The sequence below is a fragment of the Lichenostomus cassidix genome, chromosome 3 (assembly GCF_008360975.1).
Source record: "Lichenostomus cassidix isolate B80296 chromosome 3, HeHo_3.0, whole genome shotgun sequence".
In the NCBI taxonomy this organism is placed as follows: Eukaryota; Metazoa; Chordata; class Aves; order Passeriformes; family Meliphagidae; genus Lichenostomus; species Lichenostomus cassidix.
This window is the reverse complement of record NC_139483.1, coordinates 61,399,580-61,427,535: the sequence shown is the minus strand read 5'-3', so window position 1 is coordinate 61,427,535 and position 27,956 is coordinate 61,399,580. Positions and strand designations below refer to the sequence as shown.

Genomic DNA, 27,956 nt, shown 5'->3' with positions numbered 1-27,956 from the left:
AGAAAACGATTGCCATTTATCTCTAAATAGCAGTAGACCTGAAGCAAGCACACTGTACATAGTCCCCTTGTTATTAGTTTTTGGAAACTGAAATCTACACAGCCTTGATATATTCAGAAGGGATTAGAAAAAAACCCTGATGTATGTTTTATTGTTGAAAAACAAATCTGTTCTCATCTGTAAAACAATGATAATCCTAATAAATATTGAAATTTGCTAGAATAAATAGTAGGCTACACACACCTATCTTCACACTGGACAAGTCTACCAGTATAAAGAAACTTTGTAAAGACAATTCCAGGTCTGTGTTTCCTCTGATGGAACTACTATTTTCCCTCAATTAAGTGCAGTGAGGAATGGTTAATAAGATCATTTGCTTGATTTCTTTTTTTCCGAGCAACCTGACCGTGAAGGTTGGACCAACTTTGTATGTTGTAATGGACTCGTATGTACAGGCTCTGAAAATGAATGTAGTTCTAACAATAGTTTAAAGTATTCTCTGTAAGTTATGGTGCAAGCAGTGTCTCCTCTTGCAAGTCTGACAAGTCTTCCACATGGAGCTATGCAGTCAAATATGGAGTTCACCACATGCATAGTTTGTATATACTCGTAAGTCATATTGAAGAAACTTGGTCACAGGTGCTTTACCAGAGGCAGAAGATAAAGGTATTTTTAGCAAAAAAAAGAAATTACAATACTGAGTTATGCAGTGTGAGTGTATATATATATATAACTGCTTTATTAAAAACTGGAGAGAAAAATTATCATCTGACAGAAGGGGAAAACTAAAATAAATGCTTGTTACAAGTCAATCATCTATGTCACTGTTAGTTCTCACCTGTAAATGGTAATTTGCAACTACATTACAGGCCATGCAGTCTGTAAGAGAGAAAACTGAAAGAGAGTTGCTGAAGAAAACTGTTATGTGGCTTACAAAATAATATAACCAATTTCCCAAAAGAGAGTAGCTAGCTATAGTAAATAGATGAACCAAGGTCTATCTTCTGTCAGGGAGTTATTTTCTAATAAATATGAGAGTACTCCATCTGTGTATTTACAGAGTAGCTAAAGGCAAGCCCACTACACAGGCACCTAAGACACAAAGGAAACAAGGTTTTCAGAAGCTTGTTTTTAAAGTTATGTTCTAATCAACATATAAACTCAAAATTCTTTCTGATATACTCTTTGTATTCAGTCTATGTTCCCATAAGAAAAGAATTCTAGGAAGTAGTGACAGCCATTATAGAAATGGTTCATCTGAAGGCTTTGGGTTTGGGCTGGGTTTCTTTTTTTCTTTTATTCTGTTTTTGGTCTGAAAGTATCCTTTGGAAAATATCCTTTCAATTTTAGGGCACAATAGGGATCTTGAACTGACACCGACAAATAGAATTCAGGGTTTAGGTAAAAACTAATGGTGTGTTTCATCATTTTTTTTACAATAACAATTCCTAAAATTGTAATTTGAAGTGGAAGTTTAACCTTGATAGACTAAATTAATGACACCATTCATCTCTCATCTTTATTTGGAAAAAGGCATGATCTCTATGGGCAGCTGAGACACTTAGGGTATGCTGTCGCAGTGAGAACAGTTGATCTTTGTTGAGGGTTCATATTCATAGTACACCTGTCATCTACCATGTACTCTGAAAGTCTCAAGAGCTGAGAAATCTTTACAGTATTTTACAAAGATTTCTTTGATAGAATATCATGCCAGATGATCACATCTTGGAAGGAAACTTTGTTTCAAATAAATAACTGGAATTATTGGAATCTGCATTCTGGAAAAATGGGATTTTTTGAGACTACTGAGACTCATACTCATTCCTGAACCTGCTGCCATAATTTAGCCATATCATAAATATTTTACTCAGGTTTATAACCTGGCCAAATTTTGTAATGTATGAAAAGCTTTTCAATTTAAGTTTGATGAAAAAAGGTCACTAAATAGTTCATGTACAAGTATGGAGACCTAGGTATCTTTTCTCTTTTTCTCACTATGCATATATTTTGTGGAACCTCATCTGTACACTGAAAAAACAAGAGGATTTAGAATTCTTTGAAGGTTGCCTGAGGGAAAAAATACAAAATTATTTCCATAATTGTATCTATTCTCTTCATCCTTCCTCCTTCCAGCCCAAATCAATCAACACCTGTCTGCAGAACAAAGTCATGACCAGGTTTCAGAAGTACTTAGCAACACCTGACTTTTAAAAACAGGTAAATTAACAACAAATGAGTCTCTCAGTGATTCTGTCTCATACCCATACTTAAGTCCAGAGAACTTTTAATCTTGCTAATTTTCACACTGTTGCATTCCAAACAAACCCCAAAGAGTTGCTTAGAAATGTAACGAATAGCCCAAAGACTGGTTTAGGGACTTAGGCTTCTGTGACCTGGACATCAAGTCCCAAAACCCCCTCATTTATTACAAGGGACTAGAGAATTACATACAATTTAAATCTTCCTATCACACCTCCTCAGATGTGTGCAGAGCAGACGAGATATAATAATAAAGACCTCAACTGATCACACCAATATGAGACTCAGGTCTTTGATTTATCCCAGTGATGAATTCAAGGAGTGGTTACCTGGCTACATTATTTAGCTCCAGAAATTGAGCCAATCTTTCTAATAATTCCTAGAAATATTTCTCATTAAGGAGTGAGATATTCATGTGGCATATAAAATAAAACTTGAAATTTGCACAAGTACAGTTCCATACCTCTCCACTGCTACATGGCAGAAGAAACTATGGAATGCAAATTCAGCTTTTGGGTGTCTGCTATGATGTTTTCTTGCAACAGTGTGTGTGGGAAAAGGAACACTTTGATGTGTGAACTTGAAAAGGTAATTTGTTTTATTTCCAAACTATAAGAGAAGTTCCAGCTTATCAACTCTAACTTGAAATGTCATCGAAGTTGTATGACAGCCATGGGACTAGGCATGGAAGATAGCAAGAAATGAAAGTTTATTAAAGTAAATACTTTTTTTGGTGTATATTATAGTAGTAATGTATGGGCAAGATATTCTCTTTGCTTAGTGTTTTCTGGTGTATGATAATGGCCTTATACAACTTTGGTGATTTACAGAGAAAGAATTGGCAGAATTATCAACTGGTTATCATAGCTCAAGGCTTTTCTGTTTCCCACAAAAGAAGCTAACTTATTTTTCCATCTGACAGGGTAGTTCCAAATCCCAAATTAATTTTTTTCAATATATGCCGTAACACTCTGTATTAATGATCTTCAAATAAAGAATTTTTTTTAAAAATTCACTAAGCATAAACTTGTGAATAATACTGCTGAACAAATTCCTAATGTTGTGAATATATCTAATTTTTCAGTATAAATTTGTTGAATTAAAAAAAAAAGTTAGAAATAGCTTTTGCTCTACATCTTTGAAAATGTAAAAATTTATCCATATAAAAGATATAATACCAAGGAGGATGTTTTTAATACAGTAATTAGGCCTTAGGAAAGGAAAAAGAGTTTAGATCCATGGTTTAATTGTAAAGTGACTCAGAGAAGTGACATCTTAATTTTGAAAATTATTCAAGTGAAAGTTTTACTTGTAGGTAACAGTCCTTTAAGCATATTCAGTGACAGTTAAAATAAAAATATTCCCTAAATTAAAAGATTCCCAAGGCAGAATATGATTTATTTTAAAAATCTATCTGTGTAGACTATGTCTAAAATATTTCTTTACCCTACGTACATTAAACTTCTAAACACATAACCCAAACCAGGAAGAATACATTAATGATAAGCTTATGAGTTTGCAATATACATGAAGAAAAAATTATTCTCTACTGAGAGGCATATTTGTAACATTATCTTGATATAAGGTTCCAAATTCTAGAAAAATAATCAAACTACACATTCTTGGGCAGAGCATAGAATCATAGAATTCTTTTGGTTGGAAAAGACCTTTAAGATCATCCAGAGCCCAGTTGTTAACTCCAAGCACTGCCAGGGCCATCACTAGACTGTGTCCCTAAGTGCCACGTCTTTCAAAGACCTCCAGGGATGGTGACTCTGCAATTTCTCTGGGCATTCTGTTCCAGTGCTTAATCACCCTTTCCATGAAGAAATGTTTTCCTAATACCCCACCTAAACCCCATCTGGCAGAGATTCTTGTCCCATTGCTTGTTTCTTGGGAGCAGAGACAGACCCCCACCAGACTACAGCCTCCTTTCATGCAGTTGCAGAGAGCAATAAAGTCTCCCCTGAACCTCCTTTTCTCCAGGCTGAATAACCTCAGTTGCCTCAGCTGCTCCTCATTAGACCTGTGCTCCAGACTCTTCAGCAGCACAGAATGTTGCAAATTTATCATTAATTTTAATTGACTCTCACTGTATTTTCCTAGACAGAATTAGGATAAAAATAGAACAAAAATGTTGAAATGTCTGAGCTGCTCTTTCTGGGCAACTTTTTGCCCTGTATATGGATGGTGAATCCATTTGCTTACATTTTTGCAATGTGAATATTTCTGAAATTCATAGCCTTTCTCAGTTCCTGTATCTGTTTTATAACATTAGACATAGGATTCAACCTGATTAGGTAGTGGAAGACTAATTAACATGTAAGCAGACTTCAGCAGAACAGTCCTCAAAACTCAGTGATACATCTTAGAAGAAAACCTTTCCACTTTTTTTAATGACATGATCTGTCCCAAAAACTTTCACAGTGTTAAAGTTTTGCCTCAGTACAGTTCAAAAGATTTTATTTCAAGTTAAAAAAAGCCACCATCTTGATGTGGCCCCTCCGTGTTATTATTGCTAAATGGAACAGAAAGTGAGCTACATCAAGGAAAAATTTTGACCTGGTTGGAATGATAGTTTCCTTATTACCTCCCATGGATTCTAAATCAACTAATCTTCAGCATCTGCTGTAAACATGCACAAAGTCATCACAAAACCATTCAGCTATCTTCCACAAGCTGTAACACCTCCCCACATTCTCTGTAGAGCAGATCTATATAGCTCCAGTATTCCTAGCCCACGGTAACAGCAGGTGCTGCAAAGTTTCCACCCAGCTTGAGCGCCTTGTGTGAGCATCAGACACTTGCAGGACCTCTATAATGCTCCTGGCATCTTGCCCTGACCTTCCTCATTTTGTGCTTTGCTCTCTGACTGTTGGTGGAATAGAAAAATACAAGAGCAAAGTTCCACACCTATGCCTGAAGTTCAGCCATGAAAAAGATATTTATGCATGTTTGTCCCAATTTTGTCTCAACGTTTTCCATCCAACAGAAAAACCTTTTTGTTTTATATCAATCAAATAGAGGTGATAGCTGTCATTTTCTGAACAACCTGTCCTGTGTTGATAAGTTTTCTAATGATGCTCAAATGTCCATATAAACACAATGTCCTCTTACTTACTAAACCTTCACATAGTCTCAGGTCTATCATATTCAAAATACACAATTCTGTTTTGTGTATTTTTATAGATCAGCAAATCTGGATTTATTTGCCCCTAGTCTTCTAATATTTATCTTCCCTCCAGTTCACACTGTGGTGCAAGGCCATATGATTTTCATTCTGAAGAAAAGAAGCAATGGGAAAAGAGAAGACAATACTGCAAGACTGGCAGGAGAGAGAGCTGAATTAGGATCTCCCAACTTCTGGCTCACTGCACCTCTACACTAAAAATAACAGGCTTCCCAAGAGTGTAGTTGTTTGTCTTCTTTAGCCACCTTTTTAAGCTTTTTATACACATTCAACATATATTTAAAGTTTCTTGATCATTTCCTTCTTGGATTTTAAGAGTACCTAAGCTACTGCTACTGTCTAATTTCAGGAAACTTTCAAGCAATTGTCTAATAGTTCTTCACTATTAATACAGCAGTTTCAACTCATAATTTTGCCAATATAATGAAAAGACATAGAGATATCCTCTGCAGATGTAGAAGCTGATGGCCCTTTCTAAATTTTTAATAAAGCTTTCGAGAGTTACTTAGGTATCCTGCCTACATATTTGCTAGATTTTGCTGGCTGTTATATTCTAGTCAAAGGCCTATTCATCATCAAACCTTGCTTTATTAATTTCCTTTTCTATTATATCAATAGAGTGGAGCCTCAGCTGTAATTATGTAAGTGTTAATAAATAAAAAATGCATACTTTCACATCTAGTGAAAATGAGTACTACTTTACAGTCAATATTTCAGCCTTACAGGTTACATTTACTCTATTCTTATGGTCATGTAACTGATAATCTTTCACTCAGTAACGCAATTCATGCCCCTAGAACTACAATACATTCACAATGATATTAAACTATTGTGGTGAAAGACAAGAATAGACACAAAATGTATATAATATAATTGAATGAGTAACAATGAATAGCATTCACAATATGGAATAGAGGAAGGCCATAAGACACTGTACTATTCTTGCTATTTTTCCTGGTTTTTTTTTTGTTTGAGTTTTTTTTTCTTTGTTTGTTTTTTTATTTTATTATTTTGTTTAAGGTAGTGCTTCATATAGACCTTAGGCCAAGTGTCACATAAGAAGTGTGAAATAAATTGTATAGGATGATGTTCTCAAAGAACAGTTCTCAAAGAAGTCTACCTACATGCAGCACAGGATGCTGTGCACTCCCAAGGACTTGCATAGGTAGGATACTTCTGACAGGTAAGTAGAGAAAAGCTAAAGTCTCTTTAAGGTTCTTCCATCACTGGAAACTGTGACAAAATATTTGTCTGAGAAAAGACTTAAGACATCTATCTCATATACTGCTGAGCCTGACCAACAGTCCAGATCAACAGTTTATTTCTAATTATCTTGCTGATCAGGGCAGGAGCAGTATTAGTTTTTGAGGGACATTCATGGATATGTGTTATAGGAGAGAGCTGAAACATTTTCCTTAACATAGAATAGGCAGGCATAAGTTAGATTTTCTTCACCCCATTTCCAGAAATCTTCAGACCTGGAGCACTACAACCTCACAGAGTCCCTTTGGTATTTATTCCTCAGAGGGTGCTATTCCCCAGTAAATCACTAGTAGGGAATTGACTATCTCCAAAATGGACACAGAAAACCACTGGAAATCAAGGGCTTGTTAAAGTCACCATTCCCATACTAAATGTATTTTTAATTCCCATACTGAAGTATTAAAAATACTGATAACAATTCTGCATTTATGAGAAAGTGTAAGATCTATTTGTAATGGAAAAATATTGTCAAGATTTGTATCATGCACAGTGTATTTCTGTCCAAACTGATACTTTAATTCACATCACTTTTAGTCAGGAGCTACGTTTTTGCAGAAAGAAATATAGATTTAAAAGAGTTAGAGTGCTGAAGCATTTGCAGATTCATGTAGTGGAAATTTTGCAAGGTAACTTTTATACAGAATAAATTCTGATACTTTTAGAAGCATACAAACTATGAAAATGATATTTGTACAAGAGAACCACAGAAAATTAATAGTCTGCATGTTTAGAAGTTCACATTATTCATATCTATGTCCAAAAAAAGTGTTCATTAAATTCTGGTTATAAAATCAATGAAGAATAAAATAATTTATTATTCCATATCTTCCCTTTTCATTGCTCTGTCATTTAAGCAAGGAAAGCCAAAACAAAAGTTATGTTTCTTCAAACAGAAGTAAATCAGAAAGGTACTAAATGTTAATAAAGGACTAAAGAGCTTTTTCACATAGAATATGTACTCTTCTTTTTCAGCTGATGAGACACCACTACAGTTCTAGTTCTATTCAAAATGATTGAAAATATGCTCTTCAATCACTGTGAGAATAAAAGGTCGTATTTCTATATTTAATGTGGCAGGAAATCTGATTCTTCCAATTAAAATCATGAAAGGCATGAAAGAAGTGGAAAGATTGAAAGAAGACATAGATAGTCTTGATTGTGGTTGAAAACAGGTGAATCTTTTCTAAAACCAAATTCAGAGATTTAACAAATTTCATGCAGACAACCGTCATTAAATGCCTAAGTAAGTGTATCTACTTTTTGAAGACTTAGAATTATATAATTAGGAAAAGTGAAATTATTCTCCACAAAACCCTTAAGGACAGCAAGGGTTTTGTAGTTAGTAATAGCAACAATGGTTATTTCAAAGGCATTAACTAGACTTATACAAGGAGTCCACAAATGTAAAGGAGTTTACAGTAAACAAAAAAGTGGAATAATAATAGGACTGAGATAGGGAAAAACTTTGAATGATATCTTCAAGAATAGGAGTGTAGAGAAAGCATTCTGTGAAAGCTGAACCTATTAGCTGAGTTTTCATTCCCACTAACTCGAACCAGTGAATCTATGGGAAGGTGGGTCTCACTTGTGTACTGGAGACAACTGAAAAAAAGTTTAGTGACGAAACTACTGACACAACTATTATATGAAAATATTATCTCAGAAATACTCTGAAGTTTATGAAATTTATAATATGATTCTACAACCTAAACTTTAAGATAGGATGTTGTTCTTTAGTGATATGCGCTAAGCCTGCAGATTTAACATGTTCATTTCTCTGTCTGCAGAATATACACCATATTCTGGTTTAAAGTGCATTAATGTTGTATCTTGTGTTTGATTTATATTTACTTAAGTAAAGCACATCTTAAAAGAGAAGGTGCTTTGGTATTTCTCATATCCAAGATGAGAACAGAGGAAAAAGAGGACCACCGTGTGCAACCAGGACTTCACAGGCTTTTTTAAACAGTCCAATTTTTTTAGCAGACTGCATAAATTTTCTTTGTTATGATACCTACTCTTGTGCAAAAAAAGCAAACTATTAGTATTTTTTCTGGTTGGTTGGTTTGTTGGGTGGTTGGTTTGTTGGGTTTTTTGCAGATTGGAGATTGATTTCCAAATTACATAGCAAACTATGAGCTGTTCACCAGGCAACAGAGAAAATGAGTAGTGCAGTGTGGGAAAAAGATCCAGATAAGTTTTTAATGACTTTCAAGCTTTTATTCCTCCATTTCTTTCTAATCCATAACATGAGGACCTAATTTTAATCATAACTATTTGTTACATCCTGTGTGCCTACAAGACCAGGAATTCAGGTTTCTGCATAATTTTTTTTGCAGAAATCACACAGGACAAGGGGAAAGGTCTCCCTTCCTGCTTATTTACATAAACATAGAAAAATAGGGAGATGTGGAATTCGCTAAAAATTAGATTTCTGGGCCAAAAAACCCACACATAATAGCATTATAAGGTGCTTTTTTGTTCTTAGTTAAATAGTTTCACCTAAAGAACAGCTGCTTCCTCCAGTGGGACAAGACTGACACTGGAATTGCTCCAATAGAACTGATGTACATCTATTTTCAAAAGAAGATGTAATTCATATCTGCCTACCTGGCCTTTTTCAGGAAAGATGGAGCATCTGGAAGTTAAAATTGTATTCACATTTGAGAAATGTCAGGAATATGTAAACAGCTTGATGAAAGAATAGAGGAGAAAGCGGCAGAGTCTGCAGATACAAAGATTCAATAATTACAGCTTTACGGTATTTGCAAATAAATACTCATCATTCACAGCTCGGAGTGTCTCAGTACCATAGAGAGAACAAAGGACAGGGTTACTTGAAATTTTACATTAAGTTTGCAATATCTAAGACAAGTTTCTGCTATGCTGAAAATCAATTTCAGAACACGAAGATTTCTGATACTTAAGAATAAACTCAAAACCACTGTAACTACAAGAAAAAGTATTGTTTCTGCCTGTTTTGCTTGGAGTAGTGCTGATTTGAGGCAGTAGACCTAAGAATTTAATAGACAGGATGATTAATGGGAGGAAAAAGTTGGGGAAAGTGAGGAATGAAGGTGGCTCAGAGAGGTGTGTGACTATGGGAAGCACAGGCTCAGCTGCCCTCTTCCTTGCACCTGGGGACATGGGATCACCACAGCCATCCAGCACTGGAAGGAGAGATGTCCCACTGCAAATGGCTCTGTCAGGGAGTAGTGTGGAATCTCACAGGTTCTGAAGCCCACCAGATGTGGACATCTCCAGGAGAATGAAGAATGCAATAATCACTTTTCCTTATGGTTACTCATTTAAAAAACCCCAGTCAGCAAGCAGAAATTGTAACTACGATTTACATATCAGAACAGCACAAGTAAGCACTAAAATATTCTCAAGAATTTGGTCACAGAATCACATAATCATTTGGGTTGGAAAAGATCTCAGATCATTGAGTTCAAGCTTTGACTGATCACCACCTTGCCAACTAGACCATGCCACTAGATGATGTGTCCAGCTGTTTCTTCAACACCTCCTGGGATAGTGACTCCGCTACCTCCCTGGACAGTCCATTCCAATGTATTACAACACTTTCCATGAAGAAATTCTCCTGATGTCCAGCCTGCACCTCCCCTGGTGCAGCTGGAGGCTATGTCCTCTTGTCCTGTCACTGGTTGCCTAGGAGAAGAGGCTGATTCCCAGCTCACTGGAACCTCCTTTCAGGTAGAGAGAGATAAGTTGTCCCCAGAGACTCCTTTCCTCCAGGCTATGGAGGGTGCTTTTGGACAGTTTTGGACAGTTTAATATTCACTTTACTAGAACATTAAAGCTTAAAATTATTACCAAAAATACTTTATTCTCTAAAATATTAAGGCAATCAAGGAATTTTTAAAAGTTTAAATTAGTTTAGAATTCTAGTGTGGAGACTGTTTCCAGCTGCATGAAGTAAAGTCATTAGGCCAGTGCAGCCCTGACCTAGGCACTACTGCTGGAAAAAAATTAGATCCTGTGCCGTTTCACAGTTCTGGCAGCCTTCACAGATGTGGCCTTATTTCTGATTTTCTATGCTTAGCATTACAAACTGAAGAGTAGATAGCAACATTGCTGTAAAACTAACTCAGTTGTTTGTACCCTTTTTGTGAAACTTCTCTTAGCATTCACAGTGTGAAATGCATTCACCTATCCTGACTGACGAATGAAATGATGGCAAATGTATTCTTACAAGGAATTTTACACTAATTAGTTTTTAAGATAAAACCTAGCCCTCATCTTTCTATAGACCTCATTCCTTTATTGTTGAAATTACCTTAATTCATTAACTCTGGCAAAATTGCTTATTCCCTTTCCCAGTGCACTAATGTCTGCATATGCACATTTTAATTCACATTTAATTTTAATTTTAAATGTGTGCTGAAATCTCATCAATGTTTGTAGCTAACTTTGCCAAGCTTTCCCAAAACTGCCTTCTCATTTATTTGTACCTGTTTTTCACATAATTTCCAAAGTTCCTTTCTTTAAAGAGCAGCAGTAACCTATGAAAGTTTCCCTTGTGATCATTCTTACATGAGCTCTGTATAAAGAAACAACAGCAATTCACTGAACACTTCTGATTCAAGAGGAATTTGCAGGCAAAATACAATCAAGTCATATTACAAAATCTATGGATGTCTCCCTTGTTATAAATAAAAGGAATAGGCATGGAGCTGTGTCTCTGGGCAGAGGGACATGCTGCACTTGTTTTTGGAAGGGGAAGGAAGAGAGAAAGTTGGGAGAGTTTTCACTGCTACCCATCGGGAAATTTGTCACTTTATCTGATTTGCTAACAGCACAGAAAAGCATTACATTCTCCAGAGCATTTCAGGTGGTTTTTATGTAATCAATACCAAAGTAAAATGTAAGAACAAGAGATGCGTTTTAGGAGAAATGTATCTCGCATGGATTAATTCTTCTTGAGTTTCTGATAACAGCGCTACTCTTGCTGAGGAAAAAATTCTTGTATTAGTTCAAAGTTGACAAAGTTCTTAGTTCAAAGTTGACATGCCTCTTACTAAAGTAATTATTTTATCAAATACATTCACAGATTAAAAAAAAAAAGAAAAAGAAAAGGTTTTTGTGCCCTTCCATTTTCAAATTAGCAGAGAACCTTGTGTTCTCAGAATTCACTTTCTACGACAAAGTAACATCTTCATCAACTTTGCAGGTTGCAAGATTAAATTTAGGGTAGAGGAGTAGTGGTTCTGCTCCAGCTCATAGGATGCAGTCAGCCATCAAGTCATGTAGCTGTTCCAGGCAGACAGGGCTCACATTGAACCTTTGTCACAGGTCTTTTGCTATAATAGTGTTATGCCAACACTCCTGGCGAAAAAAACCAAAAAACCAACCAAACAAAAAACAACAAACCAAATCAACAGTAAATATATAAAGGGGTGAGTCTAACTTTGGAGGCCTCCCTGTAAAATGCTCACATTTTTTACTCCTATCATGAATGGTGATGTCAAAAAAAAAAATTCTAGGAAGAAGAGGGTTTTAATGTTTTCCTTAGAAAAAGCAATCGAAATTTTACTAAGTTTATGTTGCAATTACAGTTTAAATATTGGGATTATAAAACTATTAAATGTGTATAACCTGAACTCTATCATATACATGGGTTATCAGCTCTTTGGGGTTTAAAGGGGTGTGTCCTACACCAGATATGTCCACCAGCTGACTTCACTAAGAGCGGCATGGATAGATCTGAAGTCAATATTAAGGTCCTACCTGCTATAGAAGGAAAAGGTCAATGCAAAATAAGGACCTTAACATTTGAAGAGATGTATTAAATTATGCCTCTAAAAACAGTAAAATAGTTACCAGAAAACTATATTTATGGTAATTGTGTCAATTGTTAATAGCCTCTCAGCAAAGATTGAAACAAGGTTTAGCCTTCCTGACATTCATAGAGAACCACAACTTAAATCTACAAAATGGAAAATAGGAAAAAATTGAGTTCATTTACATACCAAAGGAGGCTACAAAGGCTTAGATTCATTGTGCCTTTGACAATTTGACTCCAGGCAAAGGTACAGAGATACTTTTGAAGTGGTGAGAACATAAGCATGTACAGGGAGTAGCAGGTCTTTACTCATTACATATTTGTAAAGGATTTTTTAAAACTATCTTTGAAGATAGAAAGAGGAGACTTCTTCAGTGAGAAAGTTTTTCTGTTCCTGGCATTTAATACCTTCCTTTCTTATGGTAAATACTTTTGCATGGCACCAAGCAGAACTTTTAGTCCAGATACAAGTTCATACTGTGCTCTTGGACTTATTCTAAAAGAAGGTCAGATCAGCCCCAGAACTCAAGCGAGGCTTATTCAAGACATAAAGCCACAGCTTTTTCATCCTGATTTCTGAGGACAGAGCTCAGCACTGACTATGATTTTGAGCATTTGAACTGATTTCAGTGAAAGTATAACATAGGTGAGTTTTAGCATATGGACCACTTGGAATAAAAATAAAAAAATAAAAAAAATCAGTACCTCCTACAGATATTTTTCTATTTAGCCTCCTGTACATTGCATGATCTCTTTTGTTAGCTCATCTCTTTTACTCAAAATACGAGTCTAAAGAAAAACATAGCTGCTTACAGAGTGCACTTTATAATGTTCTTTTCATTATAAATTGCATTTAGAGGAGGGGGAAAAAATTATCAGAGGCTATGAAGAAAAGGACAGAATGTGGGACAGAACAAGATCTGTCAGCAATGTCATCTCGTGGGATTTCTGTTACCTATTGGTGTCACTATCTCTACCATTACTCAAAGATTTGGTAGCCATGTACTTCACAATTCCCAAAATAGGCTTTCTTACATAAATCAACTCTGCTGTAGGCACATATTAGGAAAAAAAAAACTAGAATACAAATCTTTCTGGTCCCTTTTGACCACATACAGCTTAAACACACTCCCACTCAGGAATCTAAAGTCTGAATGGTCTGTTCCAATGCGCTAAAGAAAGACTTATACTGTATAGAGGCAAAAGGCTAAGACTAAAATATTAAATAATCATATTTCCTGATAAAAATGCTTAAAGCTGACAAGAGAACATGACAGAGGGATCATATGGATAAGAAGCATAGCTGGTTGTTCATAGCTTTAAAGTCTTTAGATGCAGTGATTTTACATCTTACTTATCTTGCTTATCTACTTCCTGTACTGTATTACCAGTCTGATCTGTCAATGCAAAGCAGCAAGGATATGAAGCCTGCCTGTCTCCCAAAGTTCTCTTTGACCATAACTTTGATTTGGTTTTAAATTACTAAAAGGCTGTGTTCATCTTTTAAACATATCTGAAGACATTTCAATATTAGTGTTCAACAATTCCCCTTTTTAAGACCCACTAAAATGAGGCTGCAGTGGGGAAATATAGGCAGGGAATATAACTGTTGATGCTTCCTGAATAGTAAACTGAAGTTTTCCATAAATGTTGTTTAAAAAATGGGCTTTAAAATTAAATATGAAATTGAGAAAACCCTGTGCTAAATACCATACCTTCACAATACTACAATTTTACAATTACATTAATAGCAATAACTTTTCTTTAAACAAAAAAAAACTGTGATCAAGCCATTACAGTTGTGAAAAAAGTTAAAGAAGTCACTGAATTGTCAGAAAGCACTGGCTAAGCAGATGCAGTCAAATTAAGGCAGTCTCTTTTTTGAGAGTAAAACCTGTTTGTAAATGCAAAGAATGTGTTCTTAATTTCAATTTATTTTACTATTTGAACTCAATTATTATCTTATTTTATATCAAGAAGTAATGAGGATTCTTTTTAAATAAGTAGAAAATATGTTTTCTTTCCCTAACCTTTGAATAAACATTACATGAAAGAAAATTAGCTCTATCAGATATATTATATTCTTGTAGGATGCAGTGGCCAGAACCTAAATTAGAAATAGCACTATACTTGTTTAATAAATAATTTAACTTATCAAAATAACTTATATTTAAAACTGACTTTTTCTATTTAACCAGTACTGTAAATGTACACATATAAACAATTTTTAAATGCTGGGCTTGTACCATTTTAATCGAATTCCAATTTCCATCCTAATGAAGCTTAACAGAAACCTCAAGTAAAAATGAAACCAGAATCTAGCAAAAGAGAAATGCACCATTTACCATTCTCTATCATGAAAAAACAAAACAAAACAAAACAACAACATTAAAAGACTGAGAATCTGGACAAATGGCTCCTGAAATATAGAATTTTTTAATAGACTGATATTTAGATTATCTTTCTCTCTAAGAGCAAAAGGCACAAATTTAGTGAGAAGGGCTGTATTCTTTTACCATATTAGTCTCTTTTGGGAAAAAGAATGATAGATGACATATATAAAAAACTTGAAAATTGCTGTTTTGAAATCCAGGTTTCTTGCTTCTTGATTTAAATCATGGTTAAAGTTGATGATTCAACAGTCTTCTCAATCATTTTGATTTGAAGCAATTCACCCTCTACTACTGTAATATGATTTAAGATGGTAAATTGAGTAGTTTCCACTAGTTCAATCATTTTAAACAGAGAAGCTAGTGAATATCAGCATCAGAGAGAAAAGAAAAAGTTTTTCATTTATGTAAATGGATGGCCTGCTTCAAATAGGGTAACTCTGATATCTCTCTCCTCAGTGTGTCCTGAACCAATGCCAGACCTGTGTTATGAAATCTTTTAAGGTAAAACGGTTTCTGCTTTCCAGAACCAAACAGTAAGAGCAAAATGAATCTACCTCTTACTCAATGATTATATTGTGGGTAATAGGTAAAAGTACTCAAAATATTTATAGACTAGATTTTTTTTTTACTTCAGGTCCCTGAAGCTGTAGATTGGGACTTCTGAGAATGTATGTAGTTGCACAGATTTCATTTTTAAATCAGTGGCAACTGATATCCCCAACAACTTGAAAATGCTGCTAGTATTTTAAACCCATGCCTTGTTATATAAGTAACATTAAAATAACCTCCAAATACTTAGGATCACAAGGTTCTTTAAAAAAAAAAAAAAAAGTGAATACATGTTCAGCCCTACAGTCCAGCTGTTTGCTGACAAACAAACAGGAACTAACTGTACACACACACACTTTTCCCATGCCATGGACTGATGACAGGATGGATCAGCTTGGCCCTCTAGTTTACAGGTTTTAAGTCTTCCTGCTGTACAAAGCTAAGCCCCTGACTTTCTAAAGAACTGCCTAAGGTAATGAATGATATGTAGCAGTTGCTCTGTACCGAGTGTGCTTAAAAACTGTATCAGCTTTGAGTAGCATTGTTCACAAATTCTTAAACCTAAACGTAGAGGTAATCAATTTGGTCTCATGCTTGCCTTAACAGGCTATGAGAAAGCATGAAGGCTAAAGGCAAACTAACCAGAACAGTTGTCCAGGCCCACAGTCACCAGGAAATACAATTTTCAAGGAATTTCGGGAAGAATTTGGAGCTTCTGTTCCACACAAAGAATTTTTACAGGCGGACCTGGGTTTTCTGACTTTTTTTTGTTTGTGTAATTAGGCTGTCACTTTTACTTGGTTGTTCTGAACAAGAACAGACTGATTCCTTAAAAAAATAATTTCTAAAATTGTTGCATTCTCCTTACCCTGCTCTAATAAGTATACTATCTTCTTCCTTGTCGACACTGAAAGCCAGAAAAAGAAGACATTTTTTCATTTTGAAAATTTGCTAGATTCATATGGATTCTATAGAAACCTCTCAACTCCAAGCACAAACAGCAGCCTAACTGAAGGGAAGGAAACACCTCCTATGCCTTTAGGCATCCAAATGAATCATCTCATCTAATTTATTCATCTCAGCCCCTGTTGCAGTCAGCACAACTGGCACATCTAGCAGCAACTCATGAATTACCATGAGAAGTAGCTATCTTCCTCTTGCCTCTAGGGTGCCTTCATTAAACCTTTTGCCAGTTGGATACTACTGTTAGCTTCTGACCATCACACTCATGAAGTAATTGGGATTTTACCCTCTGGCTCTTGTGTGTTATTTCTCATATATTAGTAGTTTAATGTCTGTTAATCTTCAAGCATACAGATCTTCTTGCCTTTTGAAATGGTTTACATCTTAAAACTTTTCATAGTTATCCAATAGCCTGAGAAAAGCGCTGAAATGCAGGAGCTAATTTTGATTTTGTCACTGACAAGCTGTGTGTAGCCTTGGGGCTAGCCTGTCTCCTTGCAGCCTGCTCCCAGACAGAGGAAACATGTAGTTGCACAGCTCTCAGCAGCAAAATAAGGACCAAACTGTGACTCATTGTCACATTTCTATTTGACTCCCGCTTCTCTCTTGCTCCACTGGGGAAATAAGTTGTGGCAGACAAACAGCTGGCACAGAAACCTTGTCTTTCTCCTCTCCTCACCTCCCTGGATTGGATCAGTGCACAGTCTCCAGGGCACTGTAGCAAGCAGAGCTGGGTCTCTGTTCATTCTTCCCTGCGTGGGAGGATGAAGTGTCAGGGGACAGCCATCAACCTTGCGCTGTGACCTGCAGGAGATTGGACTAGAAAGGACCAACTACAGGGCCGCTGCTGCAGCTATTGTGCACGTGCAGATTAAGCTGTACATTGGTAGAAGCCATTTCTCAGAGGTGTCAGGCTTTTTCTATTTGTACTTCAGAGGTGGCAGCTTCAACTACATCTGCCATTGGGTCCAGTCCAATCCCTGTGTTAATAAATGCAGTGAAGTAGCATAGTTAGAGACCCATGGCTTCCTAGACAATTTCTTGAGTGGACCACAGTAAAGATCCTGGCCACTGCAAGAATATCCAGTAACTGCTTAAATGTATTAATGACAAGAAAAAAGATTAGTATTCACTGTAATACTACTACTAATACTAATATTAGATCCTGAGAATATTGCAAAGACAGAGGGAGTACTTAGTCTCTGTACTATTTTTTTATAGAGAGTTTTAAGGACTTCCACTTTTTAATAGTATATTTCTGTGATCGCAATGATATGCAATTTGAGAATGCTGAAGATAATCCTTTGGAATCTTCTCCTAAGTACTTGACAGCCAGAGACATAGGTCCTGCCAACTTTCTAAGGACATTTATAAATTGCTCTCTTCAGAGATCTCATTTTGTCTTTCACAGTGTACATTTCACCAGTATTTCCACAACTAACAACATGTTGCTCTGGAAAAGACTAAGTAGCACACGAGGCTTGAGATGCAAGCCACGAGGGCAGGGTCACTGCTTATTGGCTACATTATTAAGTAAGTTGGTCTCATTCTCATTATCATGACATCGACCTGAAGGAGCTCCCCATTGTCCCTGTTCAGCTATCTCTGAATAGATCATTGTCCTGACATAGGCTGTCAGAAAGAGACACCCTGAAATGTGCAGCAGCACGCTCTGCCAGGGCTGGACCATCTCTCTGAAGCAGCAAGCATGCTGGCCATGGCAGTGCTGAAGGCTGCATCACTGCTGTGCCCTGCTCTCTGATGTGTCAGCAGGGTACCTCAAAAGGCAAGGAGCCCGGGAGTCTGCCTGTGCCCCTGACAATGAAAAAAATGGTTATGGATACCTATTGCAAGGAGTAAGTGGTTTAGTCTTAACCAAGTCCTGAAGAGCCCAGCAAATAATGGGCTGGGAGGCAGTATGGAAAAAAAAAAAAAAAAAATTTGTTTATCCAAGCTATACGTTGTTCAAGTTCATATCTAAACTTTCAGGCTGTGAGTGCCAGTACTAGCCCCAGAGGAAAATAAACTGCTGTGAAACATTAGCTCCAGGCTGAATTCTTACTTTTTTGCCATAAATAAAATTTCCATCTTGTGGATACAGAGTTTAAAAATCAATCAATCAACATAAGTGCATTCCAAGTACATGAAAACAAAATAAAACTAAGCCAAACTAAAATAAACTAAACTAATTATATAGTTTATTTCCCTGCCATGTGGAAGGTCAGCTTACTGGGGAGCTGATGCCCCTTATCACCTAAGTCTATGCTTTGCACAAAAAACCCCACAGAAGACTCACACTGTTACAGCTATGGAACTCCTGAAAAGACACTATAAAAGCACAATAAAAACATTTTCAGACTCTTTGTTTTGTTTCATTCTAGGGTCTTTCACTTCATTCCAGGGGCTTTTATTTTCTTTCTTTGACAAACTAAATGACTGAAAAGTCACTTCCAGACTGATTGAAAAGTCTTCTGTTTCTGCTATTAATTTTTGACTAAAAATCTTGCTAATTTGGTTACTTCACAGATTTCCCTGATGGAAGCTAGAAAAAAAGCAATGTTTCCAACAAACCTAGTTGAGAATATCTGAACAAACCAGTGTTAGCATTTGGGTTAGGGCTGTCAGGCTGAGCCACCTGTTTTGGCAGTATTTGCAGCCTGAAGTAAATTATAGATCCGTCCAACTGCTGATTAAAAAATCACATTGCCTCCCTGCTGTGGCTAACCAGACATCAAACAAGGATCATGCTACTTAACACAGTCCTAACATCGACCCTTCAGAAGGAAGGGGGTCACTTTCCAATTGCACTTTTTGCAGATCCTCTTACAAGTATGAACAATAAAAAATGGAAGAAGAGAACTACATCTTTAATGCACTAAAACACCACATAACCTTGAGAAGCAGAAGAAAAATAACTTTCAGAAGACTGTTGGAAATTATTTTTTGTGGTTTTGTCATTATTATGCTTTTGTCATTATTAAATTCACATAAACATCGGGAAAAAAGTTGGAATGAAATTCGACTAAAATATTCAGTATAAAAGAGGGTTGCATTTTAAATACATCCCCTGTCTGACTGCAGTTGATAAAATATTGTTGTGCATCTAAAATGTTATTTAAATATGAATAGGTCAGGAAATATTAAAGTACATGAAACATTCATATTTTAGAATATGTATCTATTGGTTAATACAATTGCCTTTCATTCTTGCAGGCCAAACTCTGGAATATTTATTTCAGCACAATTTTCACTGACTCCTTCAGAAGTCTACCTGAACGAGGATTACAGAGGTTTTTTACCTTTTACCCTTCAGTAACTTCATGTAAGTTCACAAACACTCTGTGCTTCCAATGGAAAAATCAGGGCAAACAAACCAAGCTATTCTGACTATGGCAAATCTCTGATTTTAAGGACTACCAAAGCTTCTTTTGAGCACAGGTTTGAGAGTAAAACACACTGAAATTCAGACATTCCCTCCTTGTATCACTCTAATGGAGCTGCCTAAAAGTTGGTGTTCTGCAAATCAAACTAAGGCTATTTTTAGAGGTATACAGAGAACTTGCTTCAGTAACATAAAAACTCAGGCTACAGGAGTGAAAAAGTAAAAAATAAAAAAGATTAAAACAGGAAAGGGAAATTAAAAAGAATCCAGAAAACAAAATTAAATGATCCTGGAGCAAAAGCATTATTTGCTAAGAACAACAGTTCATTTTGGCATGCCTGTTCAATTACACTGCTAAAGTACATTTAATTTTTGGTTAATTACATTTGAAAATGGTTACTGTACCTTCTGCTGTTATCTCGGCCATGATGATGGTAAGAGATACTCTGTTTAAAAGGTCAAGATCTACTGTGGCAGCTTAGATAGTACTTCTGGGTTGCTGACTCTTGCAGGAGCTGCAGAATAAGAAGGAGGGAGGTCCTCTGCTTTGTCTAATTGTGTTCCTTCTTCTTTTGCGCCCCCTGAAATGTCTATTTCCTCTGCAGAATCCTGGCCTCCCAGAGCAGCCCAAGGCCTTCCAGAGGCAACACGTAAAGCTCAGTCTAAAGTATCAGCTTCTAACAAAAATAGCCATGCCTCAGAGTGAACCTTCAGCACGTTTTTCTAATGATCCCAGAACCATGCAAACCACAAATAAAAAGTAAAAAGACACAGCTCCAAACTGGACAGGAATGCATGGAAAGGCAATGAAAATCAAAAGAACTGGGAAAGAGCTGTTCAACGCTCCTGCAGCCTTGCTAGCATAATTGCAGTTCTTTGGGGGGTATGTCAGGAAACATGAAATATAGAGTTCAAAGTAACCTTATCCATCCCAGTACAACTTTATTCTTAGCACACTCAGTGCTTAGCACATTCTTCCTGGCCTTATAAGGCTTGGGGAGGGTCCTATGAAGCTCACCACCGACTAAGGGGGAGGGTAAATTTAGGTGATTTTCTCCACTTCGACTCTTAGTCACAGTTCAGAACCAATTAAGACACTAATTTAAACCTATGGAATTGGTCTGGATTTTTTCTGCACCTCTTCTGATTTGCTGCAATTATCAAACATACCTGTGAAGTTCATCTAAGTATTACAGAACAAGGTTAAAAAATTTAAGTAATGATAGTTTATATAGTCTAGATACATGAAGGTAATATGCAAAAATATAAAGGAGATCAGATTTGTTTTTTCTGGGTCTGATTCATAGAAATATTTAAGTAGCTCAAAAATCCTGTGATTTTAGAAAAGATTTTATAAAACTGAAAACAGGCACATCCTCAAAAGCATTTAGAGGAAGTAAAATATTAACAATTTAAATTATAATAATTATTTTAAAACCTGAGAAATCTTTTCACTACACTGCTTGCAATTTCACAGCAATGGAATTATGTATGTGGTCAATAGTTTGAAAATGAAATTAGCAAAAAAGTGCCCTCAAGGCAGCATAGCTCTACGTAAATGTCATCGTCACATGAAATCAGAAACCATCTTAAACACTTCTAGCTAGTGAACCTGTAGTCACCTTGTCTCTGCTACATGAGTTGGCATTTACACTTCTCCTCTTCCCCCAGGAGATATAAGCACCTGGCTCTGTGGCAAAGTGCAGGGAAATGAATCTATTTATCCAATGCATAAGATGCAGAAAAGGTTCATTGAACAGCACAGTCACCACTAGGATTTTTGTCTTCCCTCTACACTTAACACACTTCAAACCTGCCACATGTCCGAAAATGTTAGCTTTTTCTAGGCAAAGCTTGCAGTCAGTGCTTGATCCCCTTTCTTCTTTAGCTCTACTGACCAAATCTTTTGCACTGACAAGTTTTGGTTAGTTGATGCTGAAGTACTCAGTGCTTTTCTGATCATCCCTCTAACCCTCTTTTTGCTCCTCTAGCCTCTCCTTCAGTAGATCTTTCTCACTAAGGCTGATGAAGAGATTTTAGATAAAACCTTCTTCTTTCAAAAATACTCTTTCATGAATACCAAGATGGTCTGAGGTGTCACATTTACATACCAACAAAACAGCTGCTCACAAAGGCTCAGAGGTTAGTGAAGGATGATAGAAAGTGTGATACTAAGGCAAATCCCTTGTTCTTCTTAATTATTTCTCTTCTGCTGGAGCAGTTCCATTTTACATGAGCAGTTAAATATTTGGGGTCATCTATTTTTTGACTGCTTTGCTACTTGCTTGAGATGTGAGAGAGATCATCTCAGCTGAATATCTGAGGCACAGTGCTAATCAATCCTGCGAAGTCAAGATTGTTTTCACTTGTATTCCTATTCAAATGGAATAAAATAGTAAGGTCTTAGTTTGGGAATGTGGGGAGAGAGAAATGGGGAAAAATTAATGTCTGAATCTTTTCTTTTTTCATGTAGCAAGATCTTGAGATTGTGGACTATACCCAGACATACTTGTATGTGCATGATTGTCTTTTCCTCACTGCTTTCCATTTCGCCTTCTACCACCTGCCCTCTTTCCTCCATGCCTTACTTCCTTGCTACTATTCATGCTTACCCTCAATCATGGGCTGTTATTCTGAAACCAAGATATAACAGCAGAGGAAGTGAGAGAATCCAGCTGGAAACCAATTTTCCACAACATCAGCCCAGTGGCCAGAAAGGGAAGCGGTTGGTACCCTCTGTATCCTTTGTATGCACAAAATATTCATTCCGGGAAGCAGGGTAAAGATGTCATATGCATCAATATCTTACATATATAAGTGTGGCTTTAGGCAGCTGTATTGGAAGTTATACAGTTGCTCCCTTCAAAGAGGAAAAAGTCAAGGGATCTATGTGTCATATTCACAGCTTTGGTGAAAATACACAGAACTAAGGTAAACAAAGTTATGTGTGTATATATATATATATATATATATATATATATACATTTAATCTGAAAAACAAACATTGCCATCTTGCCATCTGGAAATTTTAAAGAAGGTCATATTTATTCTTTAGGAGTCTAAGCAAGGGAAACTGAAATTTTTTTTAGGGATAGTTAGAATTTTTTTCAGTTTTGGACTCAGTTTTGGAGTTTCTTTTAAACCAATCTGTGAAACTCACAGTATGCAGAAAGCCAGTGGAAAATCTATACAATTCTTCATGCGACAAAGTAAATATTTTTCCTGACCCAGTTCATATATTGAAAATTGCATTTTAGTGGGAGCCTTTCTGTGTAACTTGAACAGAAGTATTCTTTTGTAAGATGTTCTTTCTCTCTCCTTCCCCCTCAAAGAGCAAGAAAGCTGAAAAATCTAAAACTACTTTAGTCCTTGCAAGTGGTATGTAAACCTGGACATACACTATTTCATCATGTTTTCTTCTGACTATATCTTGATCACAATAAGAAAATGCTCTTTCCTCAAGTTAACAATAGATATTCCACTCCCATTCACAGGGGCTACATGGTAAATGAACTGTCCTGGGATCAGTTCTCACATTCAGTGGTAGGAAGGGATGGAGGAAAGTGTAGAAGCAGCTGCATCCTCACAGCAGATTCCTCAGATACACAAGTCTGTGTCAGACAAAATAAAATGTCAGTTCTCTTTGCTCTGTAGTTGTCTGGATAGGGAGAAAAGTAACAATCTTAGGAAGAGGGGAGAAGGACATACTATATATACTGCTACTAATGTCTGCATGTAACCACATGCCTTGATCTCAGAAAATGTGTATTTCACTGAGATTCCTAACTGATGAAACAAGGTAAAGCAATTATTTGCACTTTTTTTTAGGAAAATGTCAGAAGTTTACTATTTGTCAGATTCTAATGCAAACTCCTGCTTATTGGCGTAAAGTTTGGTTGTTCATATAATCAAAGTAGGAATATACAGATACTTTATTAGCTCATTTCTGGGTTGTCTTGTCTTGATGATATTATTAAAAAGGGAATTGGGAGAGACAAGAGTTCACTTCAAATTACGAGGTAATGAGAGGAGAGACTTTGATACTGATATGAGGCAGTATTGGAGGAATTGAGTATAACTGTCTGTCAACAAGAAAATACAGAACAATATTTGAGTTGTCTGCTTACACGTTACTGATGAATTCTCAGAGTTCAGTCCTACTGAGAATGCAACTATGCATAAGAAAAGAATTTTTTATCCCAGTGCATGCTCAGCAGCACAGCAGGGTCAAGGAAAGGAAACTTACTTTTAACTCTGTTAACTCTGATAACTAATTTGTTATCACAAACGCCCAGTAATCAACTGATAAGAACTAAATATATGATGAAAATATAATGCCAAGGAGATGGGGAATGGTACTGAATCTCGTGAATAATAAAGACATATGCAGAAGCAAATATAGGATTAGAGAGATGTCTGTCAACTGTGCTTTGATGTGCATATGAAGCTTGTTTCGTCTGAAACAGATTTTTACTTTTTATGCTTTATTTTTGTTTAGGAATACTGTTACTTATAGATGAGATTTTCATTCAGCCCCACTAGTAATGTTGTGTTTTCCAGCATGAAAAGGAACACACATTCTGGTGCCTTTGAAGTCCTGATCAGTTAAAGATGCAGTTGTGACTTTCTATGGACCATTAGACAACTCTCAAGTAATTTTTTCCATTTGTGATTGATATTTCATAATTAACAGTAGCAAGATTTTTGGAATCAACATGACCAAAATATAGACATATTCTGGATATTCTAAAGTACACCCAAAATACAAAACAAAGCAAGACCTCTGGATCACATCTGATCTAGGTTAAATCTTGGTAAGTACATGTTTACCATTGTCACAAATCAATGTGCATCATTTTTCAATTAGAGAATTGCCTGCACAGTGCCTTTAAACAAGTTTTTATTTAATATGTAGGAGACAGTAGGTTAAACTCCATAGTAGATCTGTCCTACATTTAATGTGAAGAACTGACAGATAAGGAACTCTGTCCCTGTAGGCAAACTGGTCTGAATTCAAATCAGCTTCTGCCTGGGGACAGCTGACAAGCACATTGGGGTCACATCACCTTGGCACTCTGAGCTCATTAAAGGACACTTCCAGAGCTATATGATAGAAACACAGCAGGTATAAAGCAAATATCTATGATAATGACAGTTTTGCTTTACTATGGACAATATCCCTACTAGACATTGTACCACAAAACTGCTGCAGTAGCCTCAGTCTGGGTGTATGACTGAGTAATGAACATTTTCTAACATCCAGGAAGGCCAGCTGATCATCAAACTACTTCCAGGAAGCAAGAACATCCTACTTAGTGTCCTTGCAAGCTGGCCAAAGGCAAAGCTCCCTCCAAGCTGTGGAGGGAAATCAGGCTAAAGCAACCCCTTACTTAGGAGAGTCAGGGATTTTCAGTGTTCTCTGCTTTAATGATACTAAGCTTTACTACAGGCTAGGTTCAGGGAAAGTATTTATTGCAGCATGCCAAGGTAGACTGCATTTGGATGACCTGTAGCAGCTCTGTGTAGCATGCTTTTCCTTTTCCTTTTCCTTTGATTATTCTTGCTATTCTTAATGACTATTGTGTTATTAGCACTTATGTGGCTTTACTTTCACATCTAGAAAATGTCTCAGAAGCTGTTTCACAGACAAGACCACTTCAATGACAGTGAGAAAGGAATACCTGGATCCAGCCCTTTTTAAGAAGCAATGACAAAAAGTACACTGTAATTATCTTTTTCTTCAGGACAATTTGGATCCAAACTTGACCATGTACAGAGGATAGAAATTTGCCAAACAATAATTAGAGATGGGGATTGGCCCTGACACAACATGAATTATGTCTGTCAAATACTGATTGAGGACTGTTCAAATATACCAAAGTACTTGGTGTGCTGGCTGGTCAAAAATGTCCTCGCAAAGCAATGTGACTTCAGCTCTGGTGACTTTCCTTGAAAACAGGAATTTTCTAAAAAATATTCACTGATTTTTCTTTTTTAAAATTATTTGAAACCAAGATTCTATACTGAAAGAAAAATGCTCAGAAATATATCACAAAAAAATACATAGAAAAAGAGCAAAAGTGTGCCTAAACTTCAGATTACAATCTCAGCTCCAAATTTCCACCAATACATTTTAAATTTGTCTTCAGCTCATAGTCTTATGAAAAGTTTCAGTAGAAATCAACATATAGTGGTGCTATCCAGATATGACCATAGTCAAGCACGTTGCCAAAAATAGGTAGAAAGACAATTTTGAATAAAAGTCTGATGTGAAAAGACAAATATATGTTTTCATGTCCAATACTTGGGGAAGAAATACAGGATAAAACTAAGTATCAGGTATCTTCAGTAATGTGAACCCTTTTTGGGAGGCTTGAAACTGTCTGCTCAGCCTGACCTTCACAACCAAGGGGAAATCTCATCTTCTATTCCATTTAATAGCTTATTCTTCTGCTTGATAAGTTACATTATGTACCACATGTTCTAGGTACTCAGGCAAGACTGGACCTCCCCTAGTCAAAAAAGGATTTGCCTTGTAAGTAAAGCCAGCCAAAGTGTCAGGAGGCCTATCTGGATTTTGGCACTTTCATAGCTTTCCTGAGAGCAGACACTCAGTATCTAAGCACAGTGAATTAAAATCCATTTTCAAGTACGCTTTTTTTGTCCTGGACATCTCTGTGTGTCTGATATAGCTGTGGTTCTGTGAGTGGTTTTGCCAACAGTATGTGAGTCCTAAGTTTTGTGTTTATTTGGGTTTTTTTGAACATCAGGTTTTTCTGCTATTCCCACGTCTCTGTTTGCCCTGCAACATTAGGACCTGCTTGAGTTATGCATTTCCACAAATACCATAGATATCAGCCCCTGGCAGTGGATAAATCAATTTCTAAATCCTGAAATACAAAAGCCTCCAGACGAATTAACTCTTTATGTGCCACAGTCACCCATCTGGCAGTACACAAACCTGTGATGCAAAATGTTCAAGAAAAATGAATCTGTTATTTGTCAGAAATATACACAGAGAGAGATACAGAAAAAAGGAGAAAAAAGCTAAAGCAGCCAAAGTATTTCAGCAATTATCAGCTGTAAGAAAGAAATTACATGAGAGAAACCAGATTTATTAAAAAAAAGTTTGTTTCTACAACAGCTATAATTTTTCTTTGTGTTTCCTCTTTCTTTCTCCTACATTCTAGTCACAGTCTTGGATGTATCAAAGCTAGAATTGCAGATGAAGAACCACTTTATTATTATTATTATTATTACCACTATTTAAAAAGAAAATCTAATCTGGGAGCTTTTTCATTAGGCAATTTAGCTTCTTTACAGAGTAGAAGTGGAAGACATGAATTAGTAAATTCAACCTTGTCAGTGCTGACAGCTGCAACTGCACTGAAAAAAGTATGTCTAAAAATTAAAGGATCTTATAAAAAGAAAAATAATTTTGAGCATTAATGTCTTTACAACTCATCATAGTACATATATACTAATTTTCCTTCAATAGTACATCATCATTTGTCACTGTCAATCAATTTAGATTCCTAGCCAACCTCCAACATATGTCCATAGTCAACTTCCTAATGCAAACCATAAAGAATATTCATCTGCAAAGCATTTACTGAGAAGAATTACTATGTCTTTCATTCTCCTCTCCAGTCACCCTGATAGAGCAGAACACAAATAGACCAAATGTAGAGGACTGCAATGATCCTCAAGAGACAATTAAGCCATTTTGTTTTCCAAATTCCCAATTCAAAAGAAAATTAAAGTATTACCCCAGAGACACAAAGCAGAAGATCCTCAGCTGCGTCCCCAGAGCTCAGAAGGAAAGGCAAGGCAAGGACATTGGGGACTTTTGGAAGCTCCCGGATGCATTCCCAGGGCCTGAGGAAAGCGTGCAGCGCTGGTACAACTGGCACAAGCTGCAGCTGCCAAGGAGCTGTTGGCAGTTGTTCCCTGTGGGGTGAAGGGGCCGTGCAGCCAAATCCCGCAGGGCAGCACGTCGAGCTCTTGTGCAACCGTAAAACAATCCAGCCTGGGACACAAATATTTTCTGGAGGATCTGGCCTCTGGTATGAAGGTCTGTGCTTGAGATCCTTTTGTGGGTCTTGGAAGTCTTTGTAACTATACTTGTGGTTTTTAAATTCATAGGCATCC

At 36.5% G+C, this 27,956-nt stretch overlaps 1 protein-coding gene across 14 annotated transcripts in view; it reads right to left on the bottom strand.

Moving 5' to 3' along the window:
- The window catches only part of TRDN (triadin), a 228,633-nt gene extending 200,906 nt beyond the window's left edge, over positions 1-27,727 (bottom strand). For 7 of the 14 annotated variants that reach the window (XM_085056050.1, XM_085056056.1, XM_085056053.1 and 4 more), the window contains exon 1: positions 20,211-20,710. In XM_085056050.1, coding sequence (XP_084912176.1) covers positions 20,211-20,232 — 22 coding nt within the window. In that variant the 5' untranslated portion in view covers positions 20,233-20,710. Of the gene's footprint in view, positions 1-20,210; positions 20,711-27,574 lie in introns of those variants that run through there. The other 7 variants (XM_085056049.1, XM_085056054.1, XM_085056057.1 and 4 more) reach the window with 4 other exon arrangements.
- Between the last annotated feature and the right edge of the window lie 229 nt (positions 27,728-27,956).